Here is a 12112-nt window from a genome sequence, read left to right on the forward strand (position 1 = left end):
TACTGGCTTATTTGATGTTAGAGTTGTTTGGGGGGTTTTTTTTTTTCAGTTTTGTTGTTTGCCCTTGTATTCCAGCTGTAGTAGTTGACCTAATCAGAGATACTGCCTACACCTGCATTCATTGTCCTGGAAATTATAAAAGTGTCTTAAAGGTAGTAAAATACAGTCTTATTAATCATTTCTAAAATTATCCCTTAGTTCTGCCAAGGTTTATTGAGAATTAGAGTTGTTTCAAAGTGTCTCCATGTTTCTAGTCATCAAAGCAGTTCACCTCTTTTAATATTTTAAAGCTTAAGTTAAATTTAAATGGGGACCTTAAATTGTAATGATCATCAGATAAGATATTTCCTTTTCTATCTTAGCCCTGCTTTGGCAGGTGATTCTTGATATCGAGTTTGATAGCAAGTTATTTAAACATTGGCAGGTAGCTAATCAATTCCCCAGTTATAGTCCATATCATTACCCTGACCCCACTTTTGTCTGTTGTCTTGCCAGGAACACCTGTTGCCAGGACTCACTGTGGAATGGATTCCCTGCTGAGCTCATTGCCTCTAGATCTGATGCTTCCATTGCCTAGCCAACCTCACCTCTAGCCATAAATTGCTTTGCGACAGGCTTTGGCAAGATAGAAAACATAGTTTGTATTCTGAGTGCATGGATTACATTAGAAACTAGTTACAGAAAGACTGTTTGTGTCTATTTTGGATCTGGATTTTTGAAATAGCTTTTCCATCACACAAAAAACCCCTCTCCTACCTCATTACAATATGATCTTTACCAGTTTTTCTCTCTCTTAGAGTGAAACCCTCGTGTTTGTAGACTGTGTGTTTTTTGTATGTAGTTGCCTTCTGGAGAGGGAGAGAAGGATGAGAAAGCCATGGTTGTGTAAAAGTGGTGCCTGGCATAACCATAAACTGCCTTGTTGCTTGATAATTTTTTCTTTTGACCAAAAGGTTGCTAGGTTTACAATCTTATCAGTATAGCAGTTACAAGTTCTAGTTAAATTTCTTCTTATTGGATGAGTGATACAAAGTAAAACTCTCAATCATTAACAACAATAATACATCTTTAAAAATATGAAGTGAAAAAATGTACAAGTTAGAGCAATGTTAGAGTTGTATATGTTTTCAGGGGTCAGTAGAACAAGCTGATGCTGTGAAATATCTTACAAATAAGGAAGTGTCACTGACAGCTTTTCTGTCTGCCGCTTTGTGGCAGAAAGCGGATGTTTCCTGGGAATTTCTTTAATTACTTTGAATGTCTCCTGTAATTAAGTAGCTGAATCGGTTATAATAAGCAGTCAAAGAGAGAAATATGAGCTATCATTTTATCTAGGCGTTACATGCAAAGTGGCTTGTAAATACCAATGAAAGCTTAAACCTCTGAAATTATAGTAATTATAATTAATTAATGAATTAATGATTTTTGCATCAGTTTTATGATCTGTCCTCAGAAGAGATATTATTAGGGCCATAAGATATATATCCATGTCAATGTATGAATTCTGCAACAGTCATATGTTCTGTGTACACTTGCTGTATCAAACTAATGTATTTTCAGACATATTTCACTGCTTTCTTTGCATATTGGGGAATAAAAACAAGAAAATTTGAAGAAAATTTCATATTCTTGTTTAGAAAGTCAAGCCGCCTTTAATGTAAAAGAAAAAAAGTGTCAATATTTTTTTACCTTCCAGTAACACAGCTTTCCTCAGTGCATGTTTGAAATACTGCTTTTCAAGAATTCAGTCTTTCCAAATGACTGAGTATGAGAGATTGATCTGTAGGGAAGTTATGCCTCCTGGTTTCACTTCAATGAAAAGCTCTATTCAATTAATGCAAACTATCACAGTTTATTTTCCCAAGTGACAAGTGCTAAAACGATAGACTGCCTGAATCCATTGCCTACAAAAACTGGTCATTGAAAATGAGTGATCAAATATTCAATGAGTAGGGTGGTCATTTCAGAATTCAATGAGGGAATTCAGAACCACTTCCCTATCTGCTTTCTTCATTTATTTTGCAAAAGACAACAAAATGTAAATTTACAATAAACTTTAGATCACTACTATAATACAATTTACTATTTTGATAGTTTGTATATAATTCTGCTCCTACCAAAAACAAATTCTAGTTTTTACTGTATGTAAAATCCTTAGTATCCTTAGTAGTGAAAGGAATAGTGCTTGGAGAAGCCTTAAACACAGAATCCAGTATCAAAATAAAATTTTGTTAAATAACTSTCTAGATTTGTATGATAACCACAGAAGCAGTTTGAAAATAATGTACACAGTTGTGTACACAGCACACAATCTGCTTTGCCATTTCAAATAATTTTGTAAATATTCTCATATAAAAAATGAGCTATCCAAAATTTCCATAGTACTATAATAGCCTGAAGCAGTTCTCAGGCAAGGTACCATGATGGCTCTACAAAACTCAAAACACTTCCCTTCATAAGTTTTACTGATGATCTGTCACCATGGTTTTTATTTCAGCATAGCATTTTGTCAGTTACTGTGAACGAATTCCGTTTTGTTAAGGGCTAGATTCATTTGCAAAAAACTATATTGCATTTTTCCAATGCTGTTTTTGCTTGGATACATTACAATCCGTCTCTCACATGTCCATGAGTACTCGCATCTGAAATGAGAATAGGTAATTAAACATCCTTGAAGAGCACACCGGTGTAGTGTTATGCTAGATACTCATTATTACTTATGGGTGTGAGAGCATCTTTCTGTGCATCCTTATACTTGTTTCCATTGAAAGCACAGCTTTCTTGGTGTGTATGCATGTGTATGTATTATGGTTAGCTGCACTTCCAAAAATATATAAGCTAGTCCACACACAAAATCCTTATGTGGTTCTGTCCGTATCAACCCAAAAATGCTTTCTGTGCAGTTGAAAAACTGAGATGTGTATAACTCCAAGGCAGAAAGTTTTTTTTGTGGAGCTTTTTTCTTAAGTTGAAAAAAGCTGAAGGCTACTTTTTGAGGACAAGCCTATCCTATCTGTCAAATCAAGTATTAGATCTTCTAAAATCATCTGAAATTGTACCCACAAAAGCTTTGTAGGCATTTGGCTATATATATTTTCTTCAGGAAACARTCTAGGTTTTAGCAAATGTGATTTACAAGAATGCTACTTGTATTCTTTAGCCTATTTCCTTCTCTCCTGTATTAAACTCCTGTGAAGGAAACAATTTTGAGAACTCCCAAGTCTGTGCAAGCGGGCATTGTTATACCCACATGTTCATTTTAAAGTTATAGAGCTGGTGTCTTTTTGGAACAATCCAAATTTTTATCAGTCACAATGCAACTTCAATGCAAAAGCACTTGATTAATTCCAATGTATGTATAGGTTTACGTGGTAGACCTTTTRTTGCAATTTGTCGCTTTATTTGTCCGGCACAGTCAATAGGAGCCATAAATTGCATCACGGGACTGCTGTGTTGTATATAAATAAAAGAAACTAGAGTTTAAAATAAATAGGTTAGACAAACTGGAGAAAAGTAGGTATGGCATGCAAGTGAAGTATGTGAGAGAACTGGAGCAGAGAAAATGATTCGACTTACCCACCCCTAAGGGAAAAAGCTTTTTGGTATCTTACCCACAGGATTCTCTTTCCTGCTTAAGTGACATTTGGGTTTTTACTTGGAGTCCATCGTAGCTTCTTGCTTATCTTTAAGACGTATTCTGGTTAGAATCTTCTACTTTCTTAATAATGTATCAATTTTTAAATCTATATAAAAATATATAATAAAATTGCCTAGATGAAATTATTTGCATAAATTATGTGTTTTATTATATTATTATGTATGTTTGTTCACGCATAGTAGTTCAATTTATGCATTCATATTGCACTATCTATGAGCAGTTGGAGCTCTGAATTCTTCTTTGTTAGATGGGACCCTGTCACTACAGACAGGCTTCTAAGAACCCATGTTCTAGTTTGATTTTAAATGCTTTCCAATACAGGTAGAGAACTCTATTATGAAAAAAAAAAAGTCTTCTGCTTAATTTGTTTTGTCTGTTTGTTTTCAGGGTAGTTTTTTTTTCAGCAACAGTAGGGCCATAGGCTAAAAAGAACTAATTGCAGCAAAACAATGAGTAACAAATAATAAAAAAATAATTTAAGCTACCTGCTAGCATAGCTTTTAAATGCTGCAGAGTGCTAGTGTTTCTTCCCCTGGGCAAAGAGAAGAACTTCAGCTCAGTGAGTTAACTTATTTACATTCAAATCCATGAATAAGCTGCTTTGAGTGCTTTATGCTGTATGAAGGCATCAGCCTGAATGCCTTAGCAGTACTGAGTGTCTCCTGTATAAATCCATTAATACTTTAGTATGTTGATCACTGGAAAATTCCCCAAGCCCCCTAGGAGAAGTTTTTTATTTTTTTTTTTATTTTTTTTTTAGCCTTTCAAAAAGCTGTTTTAAAATGAGAAAATAYCATTTCACTAAAATGTCTCTGTATTTCTCAGCAAGATGGCCAAAGTAACACAAAGTAACAGACCGTCTCTGGCACTAGTAATAGGCTGCTGATTCTTAGTTTTAGAGAAAAATTCTTACAGCTGCTCGACAGGTTGTACAGTTCTGCAAAAGAGCAGACTTTAAAATAGATGCAACAAATGCTATATAGTTCACTTTGGGATTCAATGATTTAAAATGAGCTGTTCACCTTAAATGCAATGCTACTTGAACAGGTGAATGTGTCTGTGTGTGAGCKCATTGAAAACAGTAGTGTCTGAATTCTATCAAACCCATTGATTTTTGTTAAAAGTACTCTTTACAAACTTGGTAGCATTTTCTTGTTGGCTTTCTATATGCAAGAAAGAACACTTTTGTTAGCTGACCAGTTAAAATCCTTTCCTGAATTTCTAACTTTTCTAGCCTCTTTTTCACTCTTTTAACATAAGGTGGGGAAGTGGGTGTTTTTGACAGAATATGAATCTGGGAGATTAAAGGAGGCCATGCTGCCACATGGTGGCAGCAAAATTCTGTTCAGGAATAAAAGCCTCTGTAGGCCATTGCTTTTGAGACTTGCTTCTCTTCCCTCCTTTCACCCTTTCATATGGAGTACTAAAGAGGATGCTTTAAAAGACTCTCTGGAGATAATAGAGCAGTGAGTGTTGTTAATACATTAAGTTGAGTAAAGCTGCATCTTCTCAAAATACACCATCTTGTTTATCAGCTGTTATGTTCTGTTTGTTTTTAAAGTTGTTAGTAAAGTGTTAGTTTTTAAAGCTAGTAGTTTATCAATTTAGATTCTTGTTATCAAAATAAAAAAAAAATAGTGCAGAGAAGTAAGATGCCTTTCCTGAAATACCTAAGTAAGGAGATGTGCATACCTTTTGGCCTTCATATTACCTGCAACCCTTTTGATAGTATGCTTTGCAGAGCTTTTCTTTCCATATATAATATCTACTTTAAGCTTATTTTGCAAAACTAACAGTGACGTGATGCCCTTTTCTATCTAGTATGTCAACAAACCAGTATATTCAGCTATCCCATTCTGTAAATTTGGGCATTTTACCTTATTAGCACTAGGGCTTTGTGCCTTTCTTCTCTCAGTTCCTCTTCTTCTGAAATACATAACATTTGCAGTGTGGCATCTTTTTTGCCATTGTTTAGTAGCTGAAGGGCTCAGCTGGGGTCTGTGTATTTCACCGTTGTTAACAGACCTTGCCCCTTTTTAACTGATGTCCTAGAAAATGGGATATGAGGAGCAGCGATATGGTCAAGGACACATTTCAGGTCCAAATATTGCAGAGTTACAAAGGAAAAGTGAAATTCTCTCTGCCAGAAATAAAAATGCTTAATAATCAGTGGCACTTCCTACATGTTTTCCAAACCTTCCTGTTATACAACCAGGAATATCCACAGCCAGGAGTTATTACTGATTTTTTTGTTATTAAAAATCACTCTAAGATACTGAATTTTTGWTGTTCTTTTCTGTTGCCAAATGGAAGTGCTCTGGTCTGAACTTGGGTCAAGATATCATTACAGAGCCACGGTAGACAGCAACCTGCAGAGACGGAAACACCATAGAACCAAAAATGTGGAATTTTATCAAATATTTTTTTCAGTACTGAAGACTAATATAAATATTTTCAAAACTGATTTTGTAGGTTGCAATGGCAACAGATTATTTTAAGACAAAAGAACCCCATTCAGACTATTTTAATTGGAAATAGTTCTTCTTTCCTGCAACTGAAAAGCAAATTATCTACTTAAAAGATAATTTAATTTATATTTATAATAATATATTTCTAGCTAAAAGAAATGTCAGAAATCTCCCTAAATCCTATTGAATGAGTAGCAAAATGTGAACTAGATTTAAGAGAGAATTTGTCTTTGCTTGAGCTGTCCTAAATAGGAGCCATTAAGTAAAGTTAAAATGTGCATTCTGAATTGGTAATATTCCTTTTAAAACTATTAATATACTTACAGAAAAACAATGAAGATTATCTCCTCCKCTTGACATAATTTCAATGTTTGCTATGATCAGTTTGATAGGTAATCGCCAGTGGTACTGACTTGTGTRACTCAATTTTCTTGTATATTTTAGGTTGGTTTCTGATTTATAAGTAAGTCTTGTTATTTAATGCTGCAATTGGTAACTGTAAATCGTCTGCTGTTTAAAAAGAAAATTTTTCATAACTAGTGAATTTAATCTCAGTTTGGAGTTATATACTACTGCAGTCAGATTAATGGTGGTGGTTGTGGAGAACTAAGGAGTGGTGAGTGGATATGTAGCAAGAGGTCTGCGTGATGAGGTGTAAAAACGATGGAGACATGAAATGGCAGGGGAACKGTTTTACGTGAGAAGGTGTAAAGAATTCTGCAGTGGTGATGGGAAGACATCGGTAATGGATCAAGTAATGGAGGTGCTTTCAGGGAACCATGGGCAGCTATTGATCCAATACTTTTAACAACAGTTGAAATACTTACGTTAGTACCATACTTGACTGTTTTGAAAGGACACAAAAGTGAGAGAGTTTGGAATTCCCATTATGTTGTTAGTGTGTTGTTAGCTCTTACACAACTTGCTTCCTCAGTTCTCAATTCAGTAAAGCATTTTGAGTGCACCTCAGACCATTAGCTCAGAAGTGATCGTTTATTAGATACATGAGGAGCTTCCTGCCTTTAAACTTCACTGTGGCTTTTCTTCCAAYGTCACAGCCATTGCTGCATTGACTTAAGGGGGTGATGCTTTTAGTGAGTATTACATATAGCTTTCAGCTKTAGTATAGCTGTAGAGATTTGTTACGTATTATTATACTTTGTAGTGACCTAGACACTGCTGCCTGAAGCAGTCTACTAGGATCTTTCTAGTTTTGAGCACAAGAGGAACATRTTTTCTAGCAGGGTATTTGCTGTTGTGACTGTTGTGCCATTTGTTAGGAGATTACCTGTCCWAATTTAACCTTCTCTGCACAGGTTAAAGTGAAATCTAGCCAAGCCCAACAGAAGAGCTTTATTAACCAGGGAATTCTTTGTAATTGTATGGAACACTTCTCTAATGACTTTATCTCAAGAGTGTCCAGACTGCAGACTAGCTAATCCCTAACAAAGGGGATGGTTTAGGCTGGGTTATATTGGAATGGTTTGGGCCAAAATGTCAGCAATATAAAACATACTGCAAAGAGTAACAAGAGAGTCAGAAGGAAGATTTTTCCTATGCTGTATGGTTATTATAAATAYTGCCACTGTTGTAGGATTGCTCAACTAGCTTATGTTTACTTAGTGTTCCTGCAAAATTGAATTATGAGCCATAAAAGAATTCTTAACTTTATAACCAGTTACCAGTAGAGGGTGCTTTATACCTTTTGCTTTTGATCTAGATTGGGTGTATGCTTATCAAACATATTTTTAGTTATWAATTTATTATTAAAAATTTAATTCAATTGTACCTTAGCTTACAATAGGAATGCAATTTACTATGGTAGATGTTGGTATCATTAATGTGATTCTGCAAATGGACAGATTTTCCATTCATTTAGATTCCACATTATACTGTGATCAGCTTTGTTATAATGATTTTATGATTAGAGAATGCTTGTCCTTACTTACATAGGTAGTAAATTTATGGAATCTAGTTTATAGGCTTACAGAAACACACCACTGTCACATATCTTATTGGTGTTTTTTGTTGTGGTGGTAATGATGKCATCAGTGATGGCATCTAAGTAGCTACTTAGGTTGTTCAGCATCAGGGAGGTGATAGGTGWATGTGAGAAGGAGGTTGTGTGAAAAGTAGGGACAAGTAGGAGAAAGACTAGTAGGTGAGGGCTGAGGTGAACAGAAGATGAGGAAGGAGTAAGAAGAAGTGCAGAGGGAAGAAGGTGAGATGAATGCCTCCGATTTTGGGATTGTTCCTTTCCTAACTCTACTTTCCCARCTCCTGCATCCTAATTGCCTTGTTTGGCCTCTGAAGTTTCTGATTTTTTTCCCACAATTAGTGTCTCAGCTGCTTACAGCCTCTTCTGCCAATTGCTGGTAATTTGAGCTGTGAATTTTGCTGCTGAAAAAAAAAAAACAGAAAACAGACTGTGGGCTTTCTTGGCTTTTTAGTTATCTTAAAGTCTGGTGGGAGATGATTTGATCTTAAAGTTTATTCTTGGAAGAAGTCTTACGAGCCAAATGATTTTGATATTGGAGAACTGTTAGAGCAGAGTACCAGGGGAATATCTTGACGTATCTATCCATCATTCTACCAGATCTGTTCTTGGTAAACATGGGATAAAAGGGATGGTCCAATTTAGAAACACTCTTAACTCCATTTAGCTTTGGTAGAAAGATAACTGGAGAAGCAGAAGGTCACTGAAGATTAACTCTTCTTTTGGAGGCTTATACTGAGTAGCAACTATTGTGATGTTCCACTGTTTTGTTGGGTTACACATTAGGCAGGAGTTCTCAAAGTAGTGTTCTTGGATATTCTGGGCTACACTTGCATTTTGCCTGCTGAGAACACAGAATCCCATGGCCTYTCCAGTAGCACTCTTTACCAGACTCCCACCAGGCACCCTCGAAGAAATGGGACTGCTCATCCTAAGAAAACAAACAAACAAACAAAAAAGCCCAATGCCTTTCAAGCTGGATAAGGTTGCTCTTAAGTAGGGCTCTTCAAAATAAGAAAAAGGCCTGGTTGTCCACTGTAGTCCTTATCTGTGGTTGGGCATTTTGGGGAACTTTCCTCCTTAGAGACGTACCTCTAGGCTTCCTGTCCCTGCTGCCTACATGAGTCTATTGGTTAAGATGTAGGATCTTGAATCAGTCCCATCACTTCTCTACTGTTTTGTTACTGACCGCTGACAAGGTGCTGTATAAAACTTACAAAGCAGATATGTTGCCTTAGAGAGGTCTTCCTTATGGTTGAGGCATCAGCTGGGTCATCTGGGGCCAAGTGCTTGTTTCCCACTACTATCCAAAGGGAACATGACAGCTGTCCTGACTCTGTGGAGCAGACTGTACTTCTGCCTGTAATGGGAGGAGTGGGGAGTGCTGGGGAAGCCATGAGGGCTGAAACAGGAAGCTCTCCTCTACCTGCTCGGCTGGTAGCTCTGCTAGAGTGTCAGATGGTAAATATGAGGTCTGGGATCCAGGGCTGAAAGAAATGGAGGCCTTTAAACTACCTGGCTCAGAGACTGAAGGCAGAGTGGCTCCTAGGGGGACATCCCAGGGCTGCTGGTGGCCCTTTTTGGTCCAGGCAGAACTAGCAAGTCCTGGAAGGCAGAGAGAAAGAGAGAGAGAGAGAGAGCACGAGCACGAATGAGCGTGCATCCATTTCAAGCTCTAGCTGTGACTCAGTCCTGCTTCTAAATAATCCAGACCCTGAACTTTATCCCAGTGCAGCCCTAGCTGTGTTTCAGCTTAAGTGAACAGCCAGTTATGTGCAGGACAGCCTTGTAACCCTTGCTTTGTTGAACTTGACAAGGGTTATAATACAGGCTTTGGGAGCTGGCCCCAAAGGCAAGGAAGGTTGTGTTCACTAAAATTAATAAGGTGGCTTGGGGGTAAGTATGGAGGATGCAAGGAGTGAGTTTTATTCTTTGCCCTACCACAGAGTTCCTGGATGACTAGGCAAATCACTTTAGTTTCTTTCTGCTTATCTTTCCTTTATGGAAAATAGAAACAGTAGGTTTTGCCTACCTCRCATGAGGTAAAAGCATTGAAGACTGGGAGGAGCTTGGATACCACAGTAGTAAAATCCCAAGGCAGGCACCCAAAGGCAGGGGGGTAATAAGCTCCAAGCAGGGAGCCTGATTTGTAAACTCCATTTGGAACAGAATAAGCAAGAAGTATTCAAAATAGACCTTTCCCCCAAATAACAATTATTAAATTTCAATATAGGTCTTGCTGAGAGCCAGTCAGTCATATCACAGAATTATAGAATCAGTAAGGTTGGAAAGGACCTCTGGAGATCACCTAGTCCACCCCCCCCCTGCTCAGCAGCGTCACCAAGAGCATGTTAGACAGGGTTGAATCCACGTGAGCTTTGAATATCTCCAGAGAAGGAGACTCCACAACCTCTCTGGGCAACTTGGTCCAGTGCTCTGTCACTCTCACAGAGAAGAAATTCCCCCTCATGTTCAGGTGGAACTTCCTTTGGTCAGTTTTTGCCCATTGCCTTTCAAAYGGGACAACTGAGAAGAGTTTGTCCCCATCTCCTTGACACCCCCTGTTCAGGTACTTCTACACATTGATAAGATCCCCTCTCAGTCTTCTCTTCTCCAGGCTAAATAGTGGCATACCATTTCTGCAACTCAGCAGGCATTGCTGTTGTTACTGCAGATTTCCTGAAGCAAACTATTTAAATGCTGCATCTGCTGCATAAAGCAGTAAACATGGGAAGGGGGCTAGCATTTTGGTCAGGGGTCTTCCAAGGTAAGTTTGTACTCAATACCAAGGTATGATGTAGTGATGTCTGAGCTAGCCTTAAGCCATTTAGCTCATGTATTGTAGCCATTTTGCTAGAGCAGAAAGAAGCTCTGTATAGCCTAAACTCTCAGTAGGATAAATTAATACKCACTGGGTCCAGTGCAGCTGAAACCTAACTAGTTTTGGTGTATAAATGAGCTTGTTTTAAAGCTGGTTCAGGATCTCTGAACCCTGTATAGAAGGGTAGCTACCCTGTATAGAAGGATGTGCAGCTTTTGACCTGAATTGTGCGGGAAGGTAAACAAGGAAAATTTTACAGTCTGTTGCTGATACAGCAATGTGCTTAGGAGAAGCAGAGTTGTAGAGATGACCAGAAAAAGTATTCATCTTCCAGAAGTTTAAATGAGTGTTAGTGATCCTGAAATAGGCCAGACTGATGTATCTGGAAATAACTCCTGGACTGGGAGCCATGCCTGGTGACTCTAGTTAGATGTTTACTGTGCAGACATCCAAACTTAAACTTATCATGTAGACTGCCTTTGTAGTCAATGGACAGAAAATGTACTTCTGAAGTGTGATTTATCTCAGGTGTTCATCCCAAGGTGAGAAAAATCATGATACAAAGGGGTCTATTTCTCTGTGGTGAATGTTGTAGACCACGTATCTAAATTTGAATGGTAACTKCTTTAGCAATCTGGGGTAGGTTTCAGGTAAGGAGGTGGAAGGCTTCATGTTCCATGAGACAACTAGTCCATCTCCTGTAATGCTTCAGAAATACTAGGGAAGTGCTTCATCTTAAAACTGTCTCATTCCTTTCTCCCCTTCTACATAGTGAAATACAGTTCAGCTCCTCTAGTACTACCACTTCAGAGAGCCAGGAACCATCTTCTGGTGATCAAGCAGCAAGTGCACTTCAGCAGCAGCTCTTACTGATGGTGGCACGAAGGACCCTTTCAGAAAACCCACGGGTACATTGTAATATCTCAGTTTCTAGCATTTTGATAAATTTCATTATCAAAAAAATGCTGCATATTTGTTGCTGAGACATTTCTGTTGGTTTTATGTGCATTTTTACTCAGTAYTGCTCATTTGGGAAGAGTTGTTTTCCTCAGAGGCAATTCAGCTGTTTTTACTGGCACTGAGTAGTATTTTAGAGGACTGATGTCACTGGTTTGAAGGGGCTACTCACAGAGCAAGGAGGAGGTCTGGGCATCTGAATGAGAAATCCC

At 37.9% G+C, this 12112-nt stretch overlaps 1 protein-coding gene across 1 annotated transcript in view; it reads left to right on the forward strand.

The window, feature by feature from the left end:
- The window catches only part of PCNX2 (pecanex 2), a 162224-nt gene that overhangs the window by 28247 nt on the left and 121865 nt on the right, over positions 1 to 12112 (forward strand). The window contains exon 9 of the mRNA XM_085315471.1: positions 11716 to 11851. Within this exon, the coding sequence (XP_085171597.1) occupies positions 11716 to 11851 (136 nt within the window). The remainder of the gene's footprint in view (positions 1 to 11715; positions 11852 to 12112) is intronic.

Source organism: Rhea americana, unplaced genomic scaffold (assembly GCF_003343005.1).
Source record: "Rhea americana isolate MKP2758 unplaced genomic scaffold, rheAme1 scaffold_43, whole genome shotgun sequence".
NCBI lineage: Eukaryota > Metazoa > Chordata > Aves > Rheiformes > Rheidae > Rhea > Rhea americana.